Raw genomic sequence first — 26,525 nt, 5'->3', positions numbered from 1 at the left:
TTGGTGCCTGATCTATCTTTGTCATTTAACTGACAATGCTCTTGATCAGGAGTCTGCTTTCTTACACACCAATCATATCTTCCGAAACTACTAACCCTAGTTACCTTGATTTGGTTATCTCTTTTTCACCCCCACAGCACATTTACAGACTCTTAGGATAAATCCAGATGACTTATCCCGTCTTTTATTGCACCATTTCCCTATGTAGATGCAAAATATGTGGGTGGGGGGTGGGAGGCTAGAACCTAAATTCAGTCTTTCTAACTTTAATCTCAAGGTGGGGGATCATCAGAGTTGAGTGTACCCCATAACTGTTTTTTAAAATGTTTAAAATTAAAATAAAATTAAAAAATAAAAATATTTCAAATTATATAAGTAAAATACTAATATTACCTTTGCTTAAAAATAAAGGATAAAGACAAATGGGACTTCATCAAAATAAAAAACTTCTGCACAGCTAAAGAAAACATCAGTAAAATGAAAAAGGAACCAACCGTATGGGAAAATATATTTGCCAATGATACCCTGGACAAGGGTTTGATCTCCAAAGTATATAAAGAATTCACACAACTCCACTCCATGAAGACAAACAACCCAATTAAAAAATGGGCAAAGGACCTGAACAGACACTTCTCCAAGGAGGACATACAGAGGGCCCAGAGACATATGAAAGGATGCTCAGCATCACTAGCTATCAGAGAGACGCAAATTAAAACCACAATGAGATACCACTTCACACTGGTCAGAATGTCTGTCATAAACAAATCAACAAACAATAAGTGCTAGAGAGGTTGTGGAGAAAAGAGAACCCTAGTACACTGTGGGTGGGAATGCAGACTGGTGCAACCACTGTGGGAAACAGTATGGAATTTCCTCAGAAAACTAAAAATGGAACTGCCTTTTGACCTGGAAATTCCACTGCTGGAAGTATACCCTAGGAATACTGAAATACCAATTCAAAAGAACCGATGCACCCCAATGTTCATAGCAGCACAATTTACCACAGCCAAATGCTGGAACTAACCTAAGTGCCCATCAATAAATGAGTAGATCAAAAAACAATGGTACATTTACACAATGGAATACTATGCAGCAGAAAAAAAGAAGGAGCTTATACCCTTTGTAACAGCATGGATGGATCTGGAGAGCATTATGCAAAGTGAAATAAGCCAGATGGTGAAAGAGAAATACCGTAAGATTTCACCATTAACAGGAACCTAATCAACAAAACAAACAAGCAAGCAACATATAACCAGAGACATTTAAATAAAGAGCAAACTGACAGTGACCAGAGAGGAGGTGGGAGGGGATAACGGGGGTGGGGTGGGGGGAAGAATGAAGGGTCATCAAGGAACATGTATAAAGGACACGTGGACAAAGCCAAAAGGGGTAGAAAAAAAATGTAAGTAAAATACTAATATTGCCTTTGCTTAAAAATAAAGGATAAAACGCCCCTCAAAATCCCCTTTCACCATCCTCCTATTGCCTTCCTTTCTAGGGGTATCCATTATCGTTTTGAAGACACCTTTCCAGTTCCTTTCTATACATTTCTTTCCTCTACTGTATATACATATGCACATATTCTTTATACATAAATGGCACCTCATCAAGTTTTGTGAGAAAACTAAGTGAAACCTTGAGGGGAGGCATATTCTGACAAATTTACTGAAAGAAAGTGGATTAAACAACAGTTTATTAAAATCTACCATGTGTCATATTCTGCACCCAGTGCTTCATTGGCACGAAGGATTCTGGTATTTTACTTCTGTTGGATGGTTTGCCACACTAGGTTATCTAGCAATTAGTTTAGAGATTGGGAAGCAGGTGTGAAAGTCGCTTTGGTGCAACTATGTAGAATTTGTATTTTGATGGGAGCTACAGGAAACCTAGCAGAGCTGCACCCCCCCCCCCCCCCGCAAAAAACCTATCAGCGCCAGTTGGGTTTATGCAACTTAAACGTGAAGAGCCTACTACCTACCGAGCCCGAAGTTTCCTTCGGAAATTGGAAACCGAATGGCATTGGAGTTTGGAGCACAGGGCACCAGAGGTTGCAGAGAAGGATGCGGCCACAGGGAGCACTCGAACAGCCAACACGAAAAACCGCTCTCCGACCGGTCTACAAGCGCGCATGTGCGAACCATCGCTGGGGGGCGGGGCTTGAGGGGCGGAGCTTGGGGTCAATGAGCCTGCGCAAACCGCGCGGCGAGGTGGGGGAGGGCGGTCCGTGTGTGTCTGTGTTGTTGTTCCGCGGCGGCGGCGGCAGCGGCGGTAAGATGGCTGCCCACGGCGGCTCCGCGGCGTCCTCGGCGCTGAAGGGGTTAATTCAGCAGTTCATCGCCATCACCGGTAAGAGACGCGGTTACCGGAAGGTGGAGAGTGGGGTCTGCAGCGGGCGGCCGGTTTGCCCCAGTCCTCCCTTTACCTTCATGCATTACTCCCTCGGGCTTTACCCACAGCTCCCGTCCTCTCTCCTGAGGAAGAGGCAACGACGGCGTCGGGTGTCCGGGTTCAGGCGGCAGACTGCACCCCCTCGCACACCCCAAACCCTCGATCTTGGTCTCCCTGTAGTGTGGAGGGACACCCTCCACCTCCTGTCAACCCAGACCCGGCCCGAGCCCATTCGCGCCCGTCCGCCCAGGGACCTGGGGGCGGCAGAGGTGGGGGGGCCGCACCCAGGCCACCGCCCTCCTTCAACATCTCTTCTCCGTGCATCGATGGAGTGCAGTGCATCCCCTGACCACCTTCTTCCTATCTTCCTCAGCCTGGGCATTCTCCCCCTGTCCCTGGCCTGCCCTTCCCTTTTCTGGGCCCCTTGAAGCCTAAGCCGTGGCCCTGGCGTGTTCGGGCCCTCCCGCCTTAACCGCGAGGCTGGTGGGTTCGGCAGCGCCTTGACGGATCCCGCGGGATAGGGCGCCAGAAATGGGGGGAGGGGTGCTGAGGACTACCTTCAAGACTGAGGTTTTAAGAGAAGAATGACGGGGACCCCCTATCTTAGTAGGGAAGGCCTGGAAGAATCCTGGGTGGCGTGTCCCACCTCCCCATAATAAAATCATAGACTGAGACCATGGCGCCGGGGCCTCCTGCTGATAACATAGGGATGGCGGCAGAAACTTCTTGAGAGAAAACCACTTTCTGGATGTCATGTCCCCCAAACCCTCAGTTTTTCTTTTTCTTTGGACTTATGCGAAGGGCACATGCAGAACCTCTAACCGTCTGGAGGAAAGGCAGGCCCTAAGCCATTCTGTGAATTCTCTGACTTGTTTCTCTCTGATGGTGCTGAACTTTTTTTTGCATGAGTTATTAGAGGGCGGAGCAAATGATGCTCTCTGTGGAGTGATTTGAGAGAAGTGTACTCCATGTGCCGAGTGTAATTTTGCCGTTCTAGTCTGTCATTTTGGAAGGAGGTCAGAATGTTAGTTCTCTCAGCAAATCTATACCCTGTCTGGTAATTTGTTAGCTGCCGACAACAACAGTTCCACTGTTAATGTATGTAGTATTTGACGTGCAAGATCTGGTTAAGTAAAATTTTACACTGTTTTAACTACTGCAGGTTATATGAATGTTGTTTTATAATTAAAGCTGTTTTTATTTTTTGCGCTGCAATAATAGATAGATGTTTGGTTTGGTGCATTAGCTTCTGGGCATGAAACATCACATCAAAGTTGGTGAAGTAAAATTTTGTAATTAAATTGGGATGAGGAGTATAATAACTTTTCTTAATATTTTTAAACTTTGGTGATTGGATTGTTATGTTAAAGATGTAATGCATTTCCCAATGGCTAAGCAGATCACTGTTATTGGGAAAATTAGAACATTCTTGTGTATGTAAGTTAATAACGTTGATTATGTTTATGTAGAAGAGTCTGTAGTGAATCAGATATTGAATATTATTAATCTCTTTGGTTGAGGTTTTTTAGAGGTGGTTTAAGATGCCATCAGTTTAATTTCAGTTTTTATGCTAACTACCACCCCTTCAGTAACTCAGATTGTTTTAACCTCACATTATTTCTTCTGGCACAACATTTTTATTAGATACAGACAAAACCCAGAGTCTGGTGAGATAAAGTAACTCACTCACTTGCTTTAATTCTGTTTCTGTCTCCTAGCCTACATGTCTGACTTCTTGGTCACAGGCCTATTTCAGAATCAAGTTGGAGACCCTCAGTAGACCATGGTATCTGAAAGTCTGTAAAAGAGAAAATACTGTAGATTGTTCTTAATGTATTATGAATTTCTATTAAGTTTTATGATTTTTTTAACAATTAGTGATTAACTATTAGAAACATGATAGGCCTCATTAGTCTTTTTCATGTATCCTAAAAATAAAATTTGGGGTTGTGTCCACATATTTTTTAAATTGTAGTATTTATGATAAAAGTATATTTGATATTTATTTGTTCATTGTTTGGATGAATTAAACTGACCTGAAGAGCTTATGCTCTGATTTCAGAACATTTTACTTACCTGTATTTTACTTATCTGGAAGCTCAGCATTCTGGTAAAAGCAATGTATTTTTAAAAATGTGAGTCTTAACTTTTTTTGTGGCATTTAGAAATAGAAAATTTGAAGAGTTTTAAGTCTTCTTACTAAGTAGAACAGATCTCTATATATGTGTATGAAGTAATGACTGACTTTTAAAAAATTAAAAAGCTACCACAACATGAAATACTTTTTTAAAATTCTCCCTGAAGGATATGTTTATTGACTTGAGGGGGGTTGTGGGATAGAAAGAGAGGAAGGGAAAGAGAGAAAGAAACATCGATTTGAGAGACATTGATCAGTTGCCTCCTGCAAGCTCAGCAGTGGAGATCAAACCCACAGCCTGGGTGTGTGCCCTTACAGGGGATGGAACCTGCAACCTTTGGAGGATTGGTGGGGAGTCCTCCAGCCAACCGAATCACCTGGCCAGGGCATGTAATACTTTTGAAAAAAATAAAAACTATTCCATTCTCATAACAATTATATATATTTTTATACTCACCTGAGGACATTTTCTTTTTCATTGCTTTTAGAGAGAGAGGAAGGGAGAGAGAAACATCTATGAGAGAGAGAAGCATCAACTGGTTGCCTCCCACACACGCACAGATGGGGATCAGGATCATGGTGCCCTGACTGGGGATCAAACCTGCAACCCAGGCATGCGCCCCAACAGGGAATTGAACTTGCAACCTTTTGGTTATGGGATGATGCTCCAACCAACTGAGCCACACCGGCCAGGGCCACAACAATATTTTTTATTTTATATTTTCCAATTCTTGTTTACATATTTTTATTTTTTAAATACATTGTGGATCATAGTATACATAATTTAGAATGCCAGAAATTTTTTTAATATTTGTGTTTTTTTCTTTTTTATTATAGAATTCTGAAATTTTTAGTTGACATTATGTGAGAAATATTTTTTCCATGCTCAAACTCTTTGATAAGCAGGTAGGTAAGGGAAATGATGGTTTTTTTGAGGTAATCACATTGAGAAGTTATATACCTTTACCATGGATGCTGTTAGAATCATTTGAAGTTGCATAGAAAACCAGTCCTGTTACTTTATAGTCTACTACATTTTATGTTACTATTTGATCTCCCTTGATGTTCATCATACATGGCCTTGAAAGACTGCTGATAATGCGATATACAGATCCTGTATCATAGAAATGTACATTTGAAAAGCTGTATGATCTTACTAACCGGTGTCACTCCAACAAATTTAATTTTTTAAAAATCAAAAGTCTGTGTTGGCCACTCTGACTGGTGTGAGATGGTATCTCATTGTGGTTTTAATTTGCATCTCTCTGATGGCTAGTGATGCTGGGCATCTTTTCATATGGCCCACACAACATGGATGGAACTGGAGAGCATTTTGCTAAGTGAAATAAGCCAGATGGTGAGGGACAAATACCATATGATCTCACCTTTAACTGGAACATAATCAACAGAAGAAAAAAGCAAACAAAATATAACCAGAGACATTGAAGTTAAGAACAATCTAACAATAGCCAGGGGGGAGTGGGGAGGGGACAGTGAGGAGAGGAGATTACAGGAACTACTCTAAAGGACACATGGACAAAATCAAGGGGGAGGGAGGTGGGTTTGGCTGGGGTGGGGTGGAGGGATGGGGAGAAAAGGCATACGACTGTAATTGAATAACAATAAAAATTTTTTAAAAAATCAAAAGTCAATAAAAAAGGTCATGTCAATTCCCAAAATATGAGGAAAGAATATGCTGCTGGGTCTGAAGGTAATTCCATAAGTACAATTTAAAAAAATGGTTAAAACTATGGCATTACCCGTTAACAGCAACTTGGGCTGACATTTAGCCATACATATACAAAATGTACGGATGTCATCAGAATAATTATTAAGATAAGAGATACATAGACACTAGAATCGGTAAAAATAAGTAGTCATTCAGAAGGTAAGGACAGAATGTGAGGGAATAGAGAGTACTCTGAGAAGACAAGAGCTTGTTAGTATAGGATTCTAAAGCTTTGTGCACAGAAGGCATTCATATACTTAATGAGAGTATAGAACCTCAGTTGTAAAAGAGACCTTAATTTAATATTTCTCTAAAGTTGTTGAATGAATGCATATTTGTTATAGAAATTAGAAACTGGTGTGTGTAGTATTTGGTTTTTTGGTTGATTCCTATTCACAGTCTTTTTTTACAATACATTTCTCTTGGGTATTAAAATATATTCAAGTTTTGTCTCAGGAAAGGTGGTTCCAAGTGTCTAGATATCAAAAGAAAACTCTTGGAATTTTAAGGACTATTTCAAAAGGTGATAATGATATTTGAACAGAAATTTAGGGAGGTAATAATTTTTTTTGAATTTGAATGGAATCTTAATAATGCATGCAGTATTTATTGATAGGTTGCTATGTGCCATGTATTGTTCAGATCCAGGGGATAATGCCATGAGCAGGACAGGGTGTATAGCTCAAAAGCTTGAAATTTAACGTGAATACAGCCACATATATCAGTATTGTAGTACAGTGAGAAGATGTATTATGGAGCACAAAAGTGGGAGGTCAAGAAAGGCTTCTCAGAAGAAATAATTTCTTAGCTAAAACCTAGAGGAGAAATGTTTCTAGCAGGAGGGATGTATGTGAAGGCCTGGAGGAAGTAGGGACAGACATACCCATACAGAGACAAGAAAGCAAAGACAGTAGGTTTAGGGAATTGATAATTTCAAATGAATAGTGCATAGCTTGTGGGAGATGCAGTAAATAGAGCTGAATAGGTGAATTGAGCGTCATATTAGAAAGGGCCTTGTAACCCATGTTAAAAATAAACTTGAATTTATTCTGAGTGTAGTGGGAATCAGTGCAGTTTTAATTACGAGAAGTGACATAATCAGATTTGGATTTTTTTTTAAAAAGCTACTTGGCCATAGTGGAGAAAAGGCAGACATAGTGATCAGTAGAAGACTGTTGTATTAGTACAGGAAAGACAGACAGCTGGTGTCCTGAAATGAATCAGTGGCAGAGAAGTGGGCTCTGAAACACATGGGAAGAAGTTAGAGGAGTTAGAACCAAGCTTAGGATTCTGTTCTGGACATCTAGGTAGGTAATGCTGCTATTTGTGAAGGTGTGGGATAGTAGAGGTTGGGGTGGGGAGAAGATGATTAATTCAGTGTTAAATGAGTTGTTGCCTGTGGGACTTGTAATTGGAGCTGTTCAATAAGCAAATAAATATTTGGGTCTAGAAGGAGTGACATCTGAGGAATCAGTCATATTGGTGGCTGTTGAAACTTTAAAAGTGGATGGCAGGAGAACCAAGATGGCGGCGTAGGTAGAAACACTGCGCCTCCTCGCACAACCAGAACTGACAGAAAATCTAACGGCAAGGAAGTCCCGACACCAAGTAGATAAAAAAGAAACATACATCCAGACCGGTAGGAGGGGTGGAGACCGGGGCGGAGGGGACTCGCTTGGCCTGGTGGGACCGAGACTGGCAGAGTGTGGGACGAACGGGGCAGGCACTCTGACCACTAGCAGACCCCGCGGCCCCACATTTGCGCAGATAAACTGAGAGGGCTGGACTCAGAGCCTCGGAGAGGCAGAGTGGCAGGTAGCACCTGCGGCCCCACATTCGCGCATAGATAAACCCGGCCCAATGGCAGGGAGGGAAGCAGACCGCTCAGCCCAGGGCTCCAGCGCAGGGAAATAAAGCCTCAAACCTCTGATTGAAAACGCCCATGGGGGTTGGGGCGGCAGCAGGAGAGACTCCCAGCCTCACAGGAGAGGTCGTTGGAGAGACCCACGGGGGCCTAGAGTGTGCATAAGCCCACCCACTTGGGAACCAGCACCAGAGGGGCCCAATTTGATTGTGAGTAGTGGAGGGAGTGACTGAAACCCGGCAGAGAGTGGAGCAAGCTCCGTTGCTCCCTCTCGGCCCCTCCCCCACAGACGGCGTCACAGTGCAGTGACCAGCATTACCCCGCCCTGGTGAACGCCTAAGGTTCCACCCCTTTATGTAACAGGCGCGCCAAGACAAAAAAAAAATGGCCCAAATGAAAGAACTGATCAAAGCTCCAGAAAAAATACAACTAAGCAACGAAGAGATAGCCAACCTATCAGATGCACAGTTCAAAACACTGGTAATCAGGAAGCTCACAGAATTGGTTGAATTTGGGTACAAATTAGATGTAAAAATGAAGGCTACGCTAAGAAAAACAAAGGAAAATGTACAGGGAACCAATAGTGATGGGAAAGAAACTGGGACTCAAATCAATGGTGTGGACCAGAAGGAAGAAAGAAACATCCAACCAGAAGAGAATGAAGAAACAAGAATTCAAAAAAATGAGGAGAGGGTTAGGAACCTCCAGGTCATCTTGAAACGTTCCAACATCCGAATTATAGGGGTGCCAGAAGGAGAAGAGGAAAAGCAAGAAATTGAAAACTTATTTGAACAAATAATGAAGGAGAACTTCCCCAGTCTGGCAAAGGAAATAGACTTCCAGGAAGTCCAGGAAGCTCAGACAGTCCCAAAGAAGCTGGACCCAAGGAGGAACACACCGAGGCACATCATAATTAAATTACCCAAGATTAAAGATAAGGAGACAACCTTAAAAGCAGCAAGAGAAAAGGAGACAGTTACCTACAAAGGGGTTCCCATAAGACTGTTGGCTGATTTCTCCAAAGAGACCTTACAGACAAGAAGGAACTGGCAAGAAGTATTCCAAGTCATGAAAGGCAAGGGCCTACATCCAAGATTACTGTATCCAGCAAAGCTATCATTTAGAATGAAAGGGCAGATAAAGTGCTTCTCAGATAAGGTCAAGTTAAAGGAGTTCATCATCACCAAGCCATTATTATGTGAAATGTTAAAGGGACTTATCTGAGAAAAAGAAGATAAAAAATATGAACAGTAAAAATGACAGCAAACTCACAGTTATGAACAACCACACCTAAAACCAAAACAAAAGAAAACTAAGCAAACAACTAGAACAGAAACAGAACCACAGAAATGGAGCTCACATGGAGGGTTGTCAATAGGGGAGTGGGAGGGGGAGGGGGGAAGGTACAGAGAATAAGTAGCATAAATGATAGGTGGAAAATAGACGGGGGGGGGGTAAGAATAGTGTAGGAACTGTAGAAGCCAAAGAACTTATAAGTAAGACCCATGGACATGAACTATAGGGGGGAAATGTTGGAGGGAGGGGGTGGGCAGGATGGAGTTGAGTGAAGGGGCGGAAATGGGACAACTGTAATAGCATAATCAATAAATATATCAAAAAAAAAGAAAAGTCGAAGGTAGCTTGCCAGGGGAGGTGTTGTATGAGAAAATAATAGGCTCCAAAACACAAAGCTGAAGGAACACTAACATCTGACAGACTGCAAAGATAAACCAAAGATGGAGGAGGAAACCCAGGAGAGTGTGATGGTACTTCCAACATTGGCAGTACGGAACTACCTCAAATATGTAGGCACTTTAGGAAGCCAGAAATCATTGGATAGTCATATATATGGAGGGTGTTTTTTGTTTCATTTTTTTTTGATTAGAGCTTGATGGTTTCTTAGAAACTATTATGAGTCATTTTTTGAGTTAATCAAATGAGAAATTAAAGGCCAAGAGAAGAAAAGTGACTTAGGTTAGTCCTTCTCAACTTTATATGTACGAAAGGACCTTTAAAAAGAAATTTAAGGCCCTATCTGGGTAGCTCAGTCAGTTAGAGCATTATCCTGCTACACCAAAGTTTTGGGTTTGATTCCAGGTCAGGGCACATACAGTAATCAACCAGTGAATGCATAAGAAGTGGAACAAATCAGTGTTTCTTTTTCTCTCTTCCTCTCTTCCTCTCTTTCTAAAAACCAATCAATAAGAATTTTTTAAACATTCGATCTTCATATACCAAAACTTCCATAAAAAACAATTCAAATTGCTTGAAAATAAAATAAAAATAACAATGTAAATATAAGTCCAAATCTTTAAAAATTAAGAATGTACATACAATAAAATCGACTCTTTTTAGTGTATACTTAAAAGTTTTGATAAGCACATACAATCATGTAACCGCAAGATGTACAACAGTTCTATCATTCTCAAAAAATTCCTCCGACCCCTTTGTAGTCAGTTCCTCTCCCCACCTGTAGCCTAATCTTTTGGTCTATTAATAGTTTTTCTTTTCCAGATGTGATGTAAATGAAACACAGTATTTAATCTTCTGAGTCTGGTTTCTTTCACTTAGCATACTGTATTTGAAATTCATTCATGTTGTTGTGGTTTGAGTAGTTCTTTTTATTGGCGAATAGTATACCATGTTTGTTTATCCATTCATTAAATGATTCGCTAATTGTGTTATTTCCAGTTTGGGGAATTATAAATAAAGCTGTTAAAAACATTAGTGTATAAGACTGTTTTGTCTCCCTTTGGATAAATACATATGAATGGGATTATTGGATCATGTGATAGGTGTATAACTAAGAAATTGCCAGTTTTCCAAAGTCACTACTGTTTTGTATTCCCATCAGCAATGTATGAGAATTCCAATTGTCTGTTTGGTGTTTTAAATTTTTTGTAGCCATTTTAATAGGTGTGTAATGGTATGGCACATTGTGGTTTTAATTTGCATTTCCCTAGTGATTAATGATATTGGTCATTTTTTCATATGATAATTTGCCATCCATAAATCTTTCAAGCCTCAACTTTTTATTATTAGATTCAACAGACATAAAGTTACTCTGTCAAATTGCTGTAAAAGTTTCTAAATTCTTACACTGGAATTTCTGTTTTATCTTGTCATGGGCCAGTAATGGATAGCTGTTCTGCACTGGTCTAGTTAAATGTGGAACAGGAACTAGAACGCTGGTGTCTTTACTCCCAGGCTCATACATTTTCCTCCATGTTATTACTTACCTCACTATAGGCTCCTTTTGTTGGTCTAACAAAAATTAGCATTGTTTAACTAGTCACTTCATTCCCCTAAATTAATCATTTCATTCCTTTTATACTTAATAAATTTAGTTTTCTACATATATGGTTTTGTTTTCTTCTAATGTTTTCTGTTCTGAATGCTTAACAACTCCAAGATGGGAGACTGATGAGGAGGTTAAACGTTCACCTTATCTCTTAAAACTCTCACCCACTCCCATTTCTTTAATGGGCAGTCTAGGCTACTGCGTTATCATTTCTGGGGGAAATGTAGGGACACAAAAAAGTAACTTCTTTGTGTCCCTATCATTTCAGTGGTCTATCCCTCTGGGTCAAGGAGAGGTCTGTAGAAGGATTTTTTTTCCTTCCTTCCTTCCTTCTTTCCAATTCTGTGACTGCCATAATTTGGTTCCTTGATAGTTAGTGAAGAGTCTATCCTCTTGCTACTCAAAGTAGTGTAGAGACTAGGCATAAGGTACTACTAAATATTGGTTCTTCCAGTTGTGGTGGAGACATGGACTTTATTACAGGTTTTGGGCTATCTTTGCAGTTTGATCACCGGTAAGGGGACATAGAAGAATCAACCAAACAAGAGGAACAACAAATCGATGTTTCTGTCTTTCCGTGTCTCTGTCTCTCTCTCTCTCGCTCTTTCTGTCCCTTCTACCCTCTCCCTTTTCTCTCTCTCAAATCAGTAAATAAAAATAAAAACATTAATGCCTAATGTGATGGTATCAGGACGTGTGGGGGCCTTTGAGAGGTGATTCAGTGTCACATGAGCTCTATTCAGTGTCCTTAAAAAAGAGCACCCAGAGAGTTCTCTTGTGTCTCCTGCCATGTGAGAACACAGTGAGAAGATGGCTGTCTGCGAAGCAGAAAAGGGTCTATACCATACACCAAATCTGCTGGAGCCTTTATCTTGGACTCCCCGGCCTCCAGAACTGTGAAAAATATATGTTTGATGTCTGAACTATCCAGTCTATGCTATTTTTATTATAGCAGCTTGAACAAACTAAGAACATGGGGTTGGATTAAGCTATTCTGTTGCTACTTACAATATTGGGACCTCAAAATAAGCCCATTTAAGGAAGTTTTCATGTAGTTTAAATCTGCAAACTTATTTTATTAGCCCCCACCCCTTAGAAAGATATGTTCTTTATTCTGAATATAATAAGAGAGAAGTTCAAATTTTTCAGCTGACCCATCAGAAATTATTATTACCTCTTAGGATATAGATGAAACTTGTAACTATCATTGTTCCTTCCCCCTATATCATTTAGACTTCCTTTTCTTCTGTCCTCTCAGTTAACCTTCACTTCTTCATATTCCTCTGTTTAGCACAGTGGGTGTGTTACTGATCTGTTGGCAGGGACACTTTTTGTTGTGTAGGACTGTTCCATCCATTGCAGAAGATTTTGCATTTATATTAGTTTTCTGTGGCTGCTGTAACAAACTGCATGACTTAACACACATTCTCTCATAGCTCTGGTGGCCAGAAGTCTATAATGAGGGCATGTGTAGTCTTTGGGGGAGGGGGGTCAATTTTCAAACTAATGCAGCACCCCCAGCTTCTCTCCACTGAATGCCAGTAGTACCCCTATCCCTAATTCATGAAACACCAAAAATAGTCCTTCACATTACTAAATGTCTCTACTTCTGGATCTTAAGAACCACTGGTACCTTTAATTATCTTTCAGTTATCTTCTGTTTCTAAAGTGATACACTAGGTGATGCAAGTGATATACTTAAGAATGACTGATTTTACAAGTACAGATGGCTTAGATAATTTGCCTTTATGTAAGAAAATTAATGGTGTACTTTGCTTCTTGGGCCCCTCTCTAAAACTGTCTTCTCCAGTCTAGCTAGGATTTAGCATGTACTTCCCTTTCAAGTAATCCTCATAGGTAGATCGTCCCCTTTCCCCCGTTTGAAAGCTCTTATAGGTCACCATCCTGAAAGCTCCAGTGTTGGAGTATGCATCCCTCTGCTAGAACAAACTACCAGAGTAGTCTGCCTATACGAACCTTTTAACTTTGAGAATCTTCTGGGTAGGTAAGTAAATTAAAATGGTGGAGTACAATAGACACTGAATTTTTAGACTGGCATTTAAGAAGTATAATAATACCACACAGTATATAACTGGACATGGTGTAAAAATACTAGGGAAGCAATGAAAACCTCAGGTTTTATGAGAAATAATAATATGAATCTTGAAATTATTCATCAGATTTTTGTTGTTTTTTCTCAAGAGTTTGTATCTAATTACCTAACATAAAGTTGGTTGGTGTGATATGTGAGCTCCTCCTTCCCTTTGTTGACCTTAAAAATAAAAGTTATTTTACCAGCAAATACGGGTTTATTTGGGAACAGCAAAGAATTGCAATTTGGGACAAGCAAGTTATAGCAAAAGCCACAGGCAAGTCCAACAAACAAAGGAGAGTAAAGATATAGAGAAAAAGGAGAAAGATGGGAGGGTTGTTTTGAAAGTCCATTGGAGAAAAGCAATAAATAATAGTTCAGGGAGATGACAGTTCAAGGACATGAAGGTTTTTCATTCCTTGAATGAAGAGTTTCTGTGACAATTGATTTCTTGTAGGAGATGCGATGTACATCTTTTCTTGTTGGGCCTATAATTCATTTTTTCTTGTTGAAGGTTTCTTTTGTTGGGGTCTGTAATTGAATTTTTCCTGTAATTGACATGGAGTGGTACTGTGTGAGAGCTCCCCATTCTGGCTTCCCAATTCCATTTTAGTGAGGTTTCCCTTTATTAATTTTTATACTCTCAAAAAGTTTGTATTTGTTTTTGAGATTACATTTCTTTCTTTCTTTCTTTTTTTTTAGTGAGGGGAAGGGAGGAAGAGAGGGAGAGAAAAACATCAATGTGTGAGAGAAACATCGATTGGTTGCCTCTAGCACACCCCCAACTGGGGACCTGGCCCACAATTTAATTTAATATACCATATGTAGCCCCTTTAAAGGAAAAAAACAATCCTGGCCCTATGTAAATTAAATTACCATATACTAGGTCTGTCCAGAAAGTGTCCAGCCATGTAATATGAAAAATAGAGGCATTTCTTGAAGAAGATACACGAAAGTAGGCACCTTGGTACCTCATACAGTTCTCCCAGTCACCATTAGCTGCTGGTCATATTTTCCTGAATCTGCTAAATGGTCTGAAATCTCTTCCCTTTCAAAGGTGATTTTAGTTTTGGAAAAAGCCAGAAGTCATAGAGTGCCAAATCTCGGCTATAGGGGAGACTGAGTCCCCTGGGTGATTTGATGTTTTGCCAAAAAACTCTGCACAAGATGTGATGCATGAGTGGGTGCATTATCATGATGAAGCTGCCAATCACCAGTTACCCATAGCTGCAGCCTTCTGAATCATCCAAATAGTTTCCGTGGAGGAATGTTCAAGCTTAACACAAAATTGGATGCAGATTTGTCACTTTACTTGCTCAGTCATTTTGAATGCAATAGCCACACAGTACACATACTCAATAGCGTCTACTACCCCCAGTTCTCATTGTTCATGCACGTGTACTCCAGTCCATTCTCCTTGGCTGCCAGGTTACATCCGTGTTGTGCAAACTGTCCTTGTTATATTAACAATGGTTGGACTTTTTCTGGACTTGTATACCCAGATATAAGGCAAACCCTAAATAAAAGGCAATTATTTATTTGTCCAATTCCTCAGAAAAGATTTTTTGGCCAACACAAATATGTATGTTTTCTGGAGATTTAAGTGAAATGCACTGATATGTTTTTTGAAAATTTTTTTATTGATTTTGTATTAAATCATAATAGTGTATATTAATGATTTTCTACTCATATTTCATGAAATAATTTTGTTCACTAGCATCATAGATATGTCTTCGTCATATATCTGACAAAGCTATAGCTCCTGTGTCATCTTGACAGTGTTTTGGAGCATGTGATTTCCATTTTACATTGAAATACAGCACTTCTAAAATTTGTATGTGATGCTCTTCTTGGAAATTTTATCTTAACTCCATTTATCCTAAGTACCCATTTGCTGTTTGTGATTTTCAGAGTATAACCATATTGCTTTATAAATGAAATTTAAAACATGAATATATGCACACAGTATAAAATTCAAAGGATATAGAAGAGTTGTTTTGACTGAAGCCTGGCCCTTCCTTGGTGAGCTGAAATACTATGAGGTAGCTCTAAGTCAGTTTATTAGACACTGATCACATGCAAGCATACATGCTAGATATTGGGGATACCAAGACAAAAACCAATCCCTGTGTTAGAACTCATGGACATGGACAATGATGTGGTGATTGTGGGGGTGGGGTGAGATGGTGGAAGAGGGTACAGGTGATGGAAAAAAATTAAATGAAATCAAATAAAAAGTTTCTCTTTTGGAGAAGTGGAAAGTAAACCAACATTTACTGCTGAGTAGTATCAGAGGGTCAGTGTCAGAGGGATAGGAATTGGGAGGTAGTGTAGAGAATGCTTAGTAAACAAGTTGACGCAGTAACACTTAGGGTGATTGTTGACCATGCATCAACCAGCTGAAGTAGAAGAGAGGGATGAGGAGGATAAGGGTATTCCAAGCATGTAATTCAGTCTGACTATACTAAATTGTATGGGATGGGGAAAAGGAGAGGCAAAGCCAGAGAGATAAGCTGAGACCCGATCCCAAAGGCTTTCCATATCATGAGGACTTTGTAGGTATCAGAAAGTCATTAAAGAATTTTAAACTGGGATGTGATACAGTCAGACATGTATTTTGGAACATAATGACAGCAGCCAGGTGGAAGATCAGTTAGGAACCCATTGTAATAATCCAAGTAAGACATATTAAGGGTGTGCTTTAAAGCCTTGGACATAGTAGTAGAGAAAACACATAAGAGATGTTAAGAGTAGAGTCAGCAATTCCCTTTCTGGCAGTATGGTTAAACTAGAGAGGTATCATAGATAACCCTCCTGCTGAGAAAAAAATCCTGAATAAAATAGGTATTAAATTTTTTTTTTTCAGAATGTATCATTGGGCTGGCAAGAAAGTAAGAACTACATAGAGACTAAAAATGAAATGAAATTGAGAATGCAAATATTGGCTAGATTTAAAGCAAGCCTTCATCCTGATGTAATCTGCCTAAACTGGAGTGAGTTGACCTCTTTTGATAGTGTGATAGGGCAGAAGAAACAGGAAACAAAGCCTGTGGCCTTCCTAAGGAGAGGAGTCTGAAAGAAGATCTCTGCCCCTTCATGAAGTTGACTTTATTGTTTCAGCTGTGGTAGTTGGGGAGTGACAGGAGAGGTCTTCACTGAAAACTTATAACAGTTCATACAGGGTTACATTTCCCATGTGGTCTTATAAAACTTCAAGTCAAGAATGTATTTGAAATGGTCCCTGTTTGCTGGTACCCACAGATGCCTTACAAAATCTATCAAATCATATCCTCTGAGGAATCCTTCAACCCAGGATTCAAAAATCTACAGATTAAAATTCTAAGACACATGAGATCTCAGTAAAAAAAAATGACAAAATGCACAAAGAACCATGCCACAGTAAGCAACAGCCAGCAGAAACAATACAATGGCCCCCTAGAGATTGCAGAAAGTTTATATTTTATCTTAGTAACTCCAATAAGTATAATTAGTACTGAAATAGGAGTATGAAGTAGGGTTTCTGAATCATGATCAAGCAGATTAGGAACAAATCAAAAATAGAACTTCTAATTATGAAAATTAGCTGAAATTAAAAATCAGTGAGCAGATAAAAAACAGATTGTCCCAGCCTAGAGTGAAGAGTTGTAACACACGTCTAATTGGAGTTTCAGAAGGAAATAAGTGTGACTGGAGGAGTAAGGTAATTGTTAAGTAGAAAAGGCTGAGAATTTTTCAGAATTGATAAAAGATAACAGTTCTTATCCTGGCTAGGTGGCTCAGTTGGCTAGAGTGTTGTCCCTGTATACCAAAAGGTTGCGTGTTCAATCGCCAGTTGGTGCATGTATGGGAGGCCACTGTTTCTCTCGATTTTCCTCTTCCCTCTTTCCCTTCCTGTCTCTCTAAAATTAACAAAAAACATATCCTTGGGTGAGTATTAAAAAAAAAAAGCCCCTGACCAGTGTAGCTCAGTTGGACTTGATCCTGCAATGGTTTGATTCCCAGTTTGAGTCCCGGTTAGGGCACATGCCTGGGTTGCAGATTGGGTCCCCGGTTGGGGTGTGTAGGAGAGGCAACTGATTGATGTTTCTCTCCCTCTCTGTCTCCTTCCCTTCCCCTCTCTTTAAAAATAAATAAATAAAATTAAATTAAAAAAAGATAACAGTTCTTACATATGGTGGAAGTCTAGTGAATCCCAAGCCTTGACAGATTAGAGTGAAACTGCAGAAGACCAAAGACAGAAGATCTTAAAAGCAACTGGAGAGAAACAGCAGATTGCTATACAAGTATTTTTCCTAAGCATCTGATTTCCTAGCAGCAACAGAAGCCAGAGGACATTGGAATGCTGTCTTCAATGTACTGAGAGAAAATAGCTGTCAGCCTCAAAAAAATAGAACACGTATTCAGTGAAACTGTCTTTCAGATGCCCTCCTCCCTTCATCCTCCACCTCGCAAAACACACACACAACCAACAGACCTCAGTGAAGTCGATTGTAAGGGACATCATTCACGTAGAAGGAATCATCCCAAATGGAAAGCCCGTGCTACTTTTTAATGACCACAAAGTGTTTCATCAAGTAGATTCTGTAATTCAGATTCTACTATTGAACATTTATGTTTTCAATTTTTCATATTAACTGAAGTTTACTGCATATATACATGGACATGTTTTTGTGTGTTTGTTTATTTATTTATTTTCAGTGCACCATTCCCAGGGGTACTGCAATACCACGTCAATGCGCGGAGTGGATGGAGCAAGCTCCTATTCCATCTCCCAGCTCCAAAAATCCATTTAATATAATGTCCTCAGATAGAGGATGTATCAGATATTAAACTGTTAAGAACAGATACTACACTTGATCTTAGCCAAAAGGCTGAGAAGCAGTATATGCGTGTATTATTTTATGTAGAGTAAAGAGTAAAAGAATAAGTCTTCCTTTGACTAGAAGCCCAAATTACTGGATCAAAAAAGGAATGAGTATTTTTGTTTCTTGATACGTGCTGTAAAATTGTTTTCCTAAAAGGCTTTACTAATTTATATTGCATCTAACAAACTGCTGGTCTTACACATGCATAAATGTGTGACAAGGGCAGTTTTTTAAAAAAGATTTTATTTATGTATTTTTAGACAGAGGGGAAGGAAGGAAGAAAGACAGGGAGAGAAACATCAATGTGTGATTGCCTCTTGCATGACCCCCACCCAGGACCTGGCCCACATGTGCCCTGACTGGGAATTCAACCAGTGACCCTTTGGTTACAAGGCTGATGCTCAATCCACTGAGCCACACCAGCCAGGGCTGATAGGGGCAGTTTTAAGTGATTAAGATTTGACATTTCTTATGAGGTTTTGACTTAGTTATATCTTTGACAAAAATGTTCTATCTCACTTCTCTCCCTCTGTTATGAAAAATGCCTTTTTTAAAATAGAAATGAAATGCATTGTTCCTAACAATTTCCAACTTTCTAGAATGTAGTCTTTCATTTTTATCTTTTTTTTGCTTATTAACATAGTCCATTTAAAGAAAAGTCAAATAAATGCTTTATTTAGTTTTTGTTTTATTATGAAGACTATTTTATTTATTTATTTATTTTTGTCTTTTAAAATTGTTCCTACAGACCCTTCACCCTTTTCCCCTTAAATTCCCTCCCCTCTGGAAGACTACTATTTTAAAGTGGCTGCTTTTCACCCTGACTGGTGTGGCTCAGGGGATTGAGTGCCGGCCTGTGAACCGAAGAGTCACTGACTGGTTCCGTTCCCAGCAGGGCACATGTCTGGGTTGTAGGCCTCTCATGCACCGGTGTGGGGCACATGAGAGGCAACCACACTTAGGTTTCTCTCCCTGTCTTTCTCCTTCCCTTCCCCTCTCTCTAAAAATAAATAAATAAAATCTTTAAAGCTGTTAATTTTCTAGCTCTGTATATATTCATGTTATAGCAACAGTGCAGAAGTTTAAATAGTTTTTTAAAAATCATTCATTTGATAAATTGATTTTCTTAGAGAGAGGAAGGGAGAGAGAAAAACACTGATGTGTTGTTTCACTTATTTTTGCATTCATTGCCTGATTCTTGTATGTGCCCTGCCCTAACCAGTGATCAAACCCACAACCTTGGCGTATCAGGATGATACCAACTGAGCTACTCAGCCAGGGCCTAAAGTCATTCAGTCTTAAAGGGAAAATGTATTAATTTGCTTGGGAATTCTGTATTCTTATTAGAACTGAATATAAGAAGGTGTCTTTTAAAAAATATTTTTCCTTTTTTTTATTATTTTTTTTTTATATATTTCAGGTGCAAGTGAAAGTGTAGGGAAACATATGCTTGAAGCCTGCAACAATAATCTGGAGATGGCAGTCACCATGTTTTTGGATGGTGGTGGAATCGCTGAAGAGCCCAGTACCAGTTCAGCAAGTGTCTCCACCGTTAGACCACACACAGAGTATGAATTTATTATTTCTTTAAAAAATATATATTTATTTATTTATTTTAGATGGAGGGGAAGGGAGGGAGAAAGAGGGAGAAACATCAGTATGCAGTTGCCTCTCGAGTGCCCCCCCCACTGGGGACCTGACTTGGCCAGCAACCCAGGCATGTGCCCTGACTGGGAATAGAACGATTGACCCTTTGGTTTGCAGGCTGGCGCTCCACACCAGCCAGGATTGAATTTATTACTTCTTATTAGGAGCAACCTCCTGCCTAAATCAAGTAGTTACATTTTTGTCAGGTTAATTTTCTGTTTTTGAAGAAAATTATAAGTTAAAAGTATCTGAAAAAGTGTCAAATGGAAATTTTTATACTTACATACTCTAAATTCACTAAGGCACTGTCATGTCTGTTATTTAATCCTCAAAAGAACCCTGGAGGATGGCCTTATCTACATTTTACAGATGAGGAAGTAAAGGGATAGTCATTTTGCCAAGGTACACAGCAGTTAAATAGCAGATAGGGAAGTGAAGCCCAAAAAGGATCAGATTTCCCAATGCTAGATTTTCTTACATTGTCCCATTTTTCATTGTCATAAAAAAAATTTTTTAAATTGATTTTAGAGAGAAAGAGGAAGAGAGAGAAACATCAAGTAACTTGTTTTACTTATTCATACATTCAATAATTGAGTCTTATATGTGTCCTGACCAGGGATTAAACTTGCAGCCGTGAAAAATTTTTGAAAATAATTCTAGTCCTTTATAGCTTAAATAGTTAAACATGTAGTTAATTATTAGAAGCACCTGCAGTATATGAAATTGTACTGTATAGAGAATAATAATAAATGGTAAGCAGATTGTTCTTTTTTGCCCTTTTTATCTGATACCAATGAGAGTTTGAAATGAGTATCTTTTGGGCAAAATTCCAGCAGTCTTTGGAAAATATTAGAAATGAACATTACTCAAAGGAAAACCATTGATTGTTCTTGTTTAAAAAACCCCACAAAATTTAGCTCTGGCTGGTGTGGCTCAGTGGATTGAGTGCCAGCCTGCGAACTGGGGGGCGGTCACCAGTTCGATTCCCAATGGGGGCACTTACCTGGGTTGCCACCCAGGTCCCCAGTGTGGGGGAGGAGGGAGGCAGCCACATATTGATGTTTCTGTCTCTCTTTTCCTCCCTCCCTTCCCCTCTTCTAAAAATAAATAAAAATCTTTAAAAAAATAAAATAAACCAAAATTTAAAAGTTCTTAAGTAATACTTTAATACTTATAGTCCTTTATCACTCAATTGTTTTTAACATGAAATACAAAATAGAGGAATCCCCTTAAATAGGGATAGGCCAAAGACATGGATTTTATTTTTACTAAATTAGACATAGATTTAAGAGGCCAAATAACATTCAGGACACTCTTGCCTCTTTTATTGATATAGATCCATATTCTAGAGTAATATTGTTTCCACATGAAGCATGAATTTTAGAGATCATTGTTAATATTTTGTAAAGTTTTTTCTTGTCAATGTTGGCCATGTACGTATCTCATTCTGTATCAACATAGCATGTAAATCATTATGAAAACATGATTTACGATTTACTTTACAGAAACTTGAATAACAGGTATTCACAGTAGATTTGGGAGAACCTATCTGTCCACCCTGTATAAAACATGTTTTTTAAATTGTTTTTTTTTTTTTAATTTTATTTATTTATCTTTAGAGAGAGGGGAAGGGAGAGAAAAAGAGTGGGAGAGAAACATCAACATGTGGTTGACTCTCATATGGCCCCCACTGGGGACCCGGCCCGCAACCCAGGCATGTGCCCCGACCAGAAATCGAACCGTTGACTTCCCTGTTCGCAGCCCACACTCAATCCACTGAGCCACATCAGCCAGGGCTGTTTTTTAAATTGTTTAAAAATAGTTTTTATATGTGAATATCTTTCCCTACTGAATTCCATTATAATTTTTTAAAAATATTTTTTTATTTTTAGAGAGGGGAAGGGTAGAGAGGGAGAGAAACATCAATGTGAGAGAAACATCGATTGGTTGCCTCTTGTACTCACCTCAACCAGGGACAGAACCTGAAACCCAGGCATGTGGCCTGACCAGAAATCAAACCCATAACCTTTCTCTTTGTGGGATGACAGTCAACCAACTAAGCTACACCAGTCAGGGCCTGAATTACATTATAATATGACTTATATTATTTGTATTATTAATTAGTTAACATTTGATAGTGGTTCCTAATTTCTAAACTATAATTTTCACTCTTTACAATTCACCTTTTCGGTTTCGTTCTTCCATCTTGGTAGGTAAAAATCTTGGAAAAGATACCCTCAAATATGTAGTAATCAATTCTTTCTGTATAGGGACTACTGCTGATTGAGATAATTATATATAAATGTAAAAGCGAGGTATACCAATAATGGTAAGATTTATTTAGGTAAAAGATATCTTTTAGAATCTTACTTTTCTTAAGATAATGGCCTGTTTTTCTTTGATGAAAGAGGATTAATAGAGCTTCCTCTTCCAGACACAGTGTCTATTCCTTCAGATTATTGAAATTCTGTGTTTAAGCGGTGACTAGACTGATACTTAGTAGGAAAGAGTACTTAATATAATTTTGAATTTTTTTTTTTAAGGTTTTATTTTATTTTTAGACAGAGGGGAAGGGAAGGAGAAAGAGAGGGAGAGAAACAGCAATGTGTGGTTGCCTCTCCCACGCCCTGCATCCCCAGCATGTGTGCTGACTGGGAATTGAACCAGTGACCCTTTGGTTTGCAGGCTGGCACTAAATCCACTGAGCCATACCAGCCAGGGCAATTTTGAATTATTTTTTATCCTTCAGGTATTAGTCTTACTATATATTTCTTTGTTTAGCTATTTGATTACTGGATGTTAGTTCTTGTTGACAAATGAATGTTTATACTTTATTTCATGAACTATATTTTGGAGTTCTGACTCTTAGATATCAAAAAACAGTGCCTTAAGTTCAGTTATTACTATTAGAAACACCTGAAAGGTAAAAATAGGGCCTAACTTAAATTAACATTATAAGCAGGAAGATAATAAATTTGGAACCTAGTATTTACTATGAACATTCATTAGCAGAATTTAAATTTGAGTTAAAACTGTAAAATAACCTGATATTTAAAGGAATATAACACCATTTTTACAGTGTATTGAAATGAGGGTTTTATGGTTTTGTTTTTTTACTGGAAGACATGGATTATTAGTAAACTCTCTAGATGTAAACTTTGAAGAGTTTATAGGCTTTTAAAAGATGAGTAATTGCCCTGACTGGTGTGGCTCAGTGAGTTGGGCATCGTCCTATAAGCAGAAAGGTCACAGGTTTGATTCCTGGCCAGAACACATGCCTGGGTTGCAGGCCAGGTCCCAGGTTGGGGTCATGTGAGAGGTAACCAATTGATGTTTCTCTCCCACCCTTTCTCCCTCCCTTCCCTTCTCTCTAAAAATAAATTTTAAAAATTGAGTAATTATTTTTTCTTTTCTGTATAGTAGGGTCTATTTAATAAATAATCCAGGGTAATACCTATGTTAGCCATCCTCATAACTAGCATAAAATTCACTTTATCTTTCATTAAGCTTATTTTAATATATCCGTGTAATTATTTGATGTGGTAGTAAAAGTGCTTTTATTAAGCCAATATTTTTCAGTTAATTTTTTGCTTAATTTTTAAATTTTTTATTTAAAAATATTTTTATTGATTGATTTTTAGAAAGGGAGAGGGATAAACATCGACTTGTTCCATTTATATATGCATTCATCCGTGGGTTCTTTTTTATTTTTTTAAATTTTATCTTAGAGGGGAAGGGAGGGAGAGGAAGAGGGAGAGAAACATCAATGGGAGAGAGAAACATCAATTGGCTGGCTGCCTTTTGTACGTGCCTTAACTGGGGACCAAACCTACAACTGAGGCATGTGCCCTGACTGGGAATCGAACCATTGACCTTTTTGTTTTCAGAATGATATCCAACCAACTGAGCCACACCAGTTGGGGCCATTGGTTGATTCTTGTACATATCCTGAGCGGGGATGGAACCCACAACCGTGTTGTATTAGGATGACACTCTAGCTAAGGCCTGATATATTTTTTTAATTAATGAACCCACCATTTTTTTTTTTTTTTTTTTTAAAGAATTTAGAGCAGGGAACTTGAGTGGGAAGGAGAAATACTTTGTTCTCTTTCTTCATGAATCATTTGAATTACCATGTACTTTTAATTCCAGTTGATTTCTATATGGAAACATTACTCATCACTGTGGTTCCTGAAAATTAAGTCTGGTGTTCATTACTTACTAATTTGAATGCACTCACAATAGTTACAGAAAGAACAGGTAGCAAAAAACACTTTTCATTTTGGTATTTTCCCACTTTTTTTTGAATAGAGAAGAAGTTCGTGCCCCAATTCCTCAAAAGCAGGAAATATTGGTGGAACCAGAACCTTTGTTTGGTGGTAAGTTCTCCTTTTTCCTTAGCTTTATTTGACTTTGTTTTTACCTATAGGATTTTAATGAAACTATCAAAAGATGTGAAGGCTTGCTCAGATTGTTACTTCAAGTGTATAGTCAATTCTTATCTTTTGTACTGTTCTCAGGAAAGTTGCACAATTGGTTGTTCCAAGGAGTGAACCAGACTAAAGAGTTGATATTTGCTGCAGAAGGCCAAAGGGAGGAAAATTTGAAACTGCTACCTTATAATGGAAACCAATCAGCCTATATCACTAGAGAAAAGACTCCAGTTATTTTTGTGTTCTGGATACCTACCTGACCCCCATATTCTTAGTGTTGTGATATGCCTTACTTTCACTATTTCTTAATATCTAGGCACGGTTTTACTATTTTGACCAACGGAGAAGGTGATACCTAATCCATGCAAAAAAATGTAATCAGATTTAAAGAAAATTTATCATTTCAATTTAATAAACACTTTTTGTGAGCCAAATATTTTAGGTGTTAATAGATATATGTAAAAGTAGAAGACAATCTAGTTGGACAGACAAATGCATAGAAATATGTACATTGTACATATTGAGAACAGTAATGCAGGGAAATAGGCCTATAAAAAGTTTTACTGGTAAACTAGACTAAAGGAGAACAAATAAGTTGTAAGAGAGGGATGAAGAAAATTATATAAACCATATCCTTTTCTTAATTGAATTTATTGGTGACATTGTTTAATAAAGTAATACAGGTTTCAGGGGTACAGTTCTATAATATATCATCTGTATATTGTGCATTCATCACCCCAAGTCATGTATCCTTCCACCTCTATTTATCCCACCTTTACCCTTTCCTCCCTTTCCCCACTTTCCCTCTGGTAATCACCATACTGTTGTCTATGTCTGTGAGGGTTTTTTTTTTTCTTAATTCCTTTACCTTTTTCACATAGCCCCCACCCCCTTCCTCTGACAGCTGTCAGTCTGTTCTCTGTATCTATGAGCCTGTTTCTGTTTTGTTTGTTAGTTTTATCTAAATGATATCTTTTGATTTGAAAAAGCACCTTAATTGAGAGTATTTTTTTAAGGTTGATCTTTAACTTTAGCTTTGGGTTTTATTGTAGCAAGAAATAAAAGAATATACCATCTAAATTCAGACATAGATGTAGAAGGAAGAAAACTGTAAGATCTGAATATTGAAGTATATTGTGTGCTTTCTGCATTGTTCGATTCAGCCAGTTATGTTAATACACTAGAAGTAATAAAGCAAATAATTTTTTAAAATATAAATGTTACAGATATCTTTAGAGCTGTGGAGTAACGCCCTTGTAAGATTTATGTTTTCTTTATTGCAAGGAAGAAGGCAGGATCTTTGAGTGGAGAAGACTACAGGAAATAGATTCTGTGCTATTTTACTGTTGAACAAAGACAAAAGAGTTCCCATTTGAACTCCCACTATCCTCATCTTATCTTTTGTTTGATATACATTAGGAGGATGAGAATCACTTTATACAGTTAGGGAGTCAGTCTGAACTGTCATTATTAGACTTGTTATGACCTAAGAAAGGTTTTTAGAGAACTATTTCTTTCTAGGACAGTATTAAAGTATGATTTTTTAAAAAGTATTTTATTGATTATCTATTACAGTTTTCCCAGTTTTTCCCCCTTTATCCCCTCTCTGTCCTACATCCCCAACCCTCCTGCATTCCCCACCCCTCTCGTTCATGTCCATGGGTTGTCCATATAAGTTCTTTGATTTCTCTGTTTCCTATACCATTCTTAACTTCTCGCCATCTATTTTATGCCCACCAATTATGCTTCTTTTTCCCTGTACCTTTCCCACCTATTCTTGCCTTCCCTTTCCCCACCAAAAACTTCCATTTTTCTGATTCTGTTCCTGTTCTAGTTTGCTTAGTTTTTGTTTTCGTTGTTTTTCTTTTTTCTTTTATTTTAGGTTCAGTTGTTGATAGTTGTTAGTTTGTTGTCATTTTACTGTCCATAGTTTTTAATCTTTTTCTATTTCTTAGATAAGCCCTTTAACATTTCATATAATAATGGCTTGGTGATGATAAACTCCTTGAACTTAACCTTATCTAGGAAGCACTTTATCTGCCCATCCATTCTAAATGATAGCTTTGCTG

The 26,525-nt window shown here is 38.5% G+C and overlaps 1 protein-coding gene and 1 non-coding gene across 4 annotated transcripts in view; one reads left to right on the top strand and one right to left on the bottom strand.

Annotated features, from left to right (window-relative positions):
- The first annotated feature begins 2,207 nt into the window (after positions 1–2,207).
- UBXN7 (UBX domain protein 7) overlaps positions 2,208–26,525 on the top strand; it is a 58,564-nt gene continuing 34,246 nt past the window's right edge. For all 3 annotated transcript variants that reach the window (XM_071220642.1, XM_045185827.3, XM_024577948.4), the window contains exons 1-3: positions 2,208–2,346; positions 19,797–19,944; positions 24,335–24,402. In XM_071220642.1, coding sequence (XP_071076743.1) covers positions 2,274–2,346; positions 19,797–19,944; positions 24,335–24,402 — 289 coding nt within the window. In that variant the 5' untranslated portion in view covers positions 2,208–2,273. The remainder of the gene's footprint in view (positions 2,347–19,796; positions 19,945–24,334; positions 24,403–26,525) is intronic.
- On the bottom strand, positions 18,204–18,394 carry LOC112320730 (U2 spliceosomal RNA). Its single transcript, XR_002976441.1, has one exon. It is a non-coding gene; the product is annotated as a U2 spliceosomal RNA (small nuclear RNA).

This window comes from Desmodus rotundus, chromosome 2, assembly GCF_022682495.2.
Source record: "Desmodus rotundus isolate HL8 chromosome 2, HLdesRot8A.1, whole genome shotgun sequence".
Classification (NCBI taxonomy): Eukaryota; Metazoa; Chordata; class Mammalia; order Chiroptera; family Phyllostomidae; genus Desmodus; species Desmodus rotundus.
This window is presented reverse-complemented; position numbering and strand designations above follow the sequence as displayed.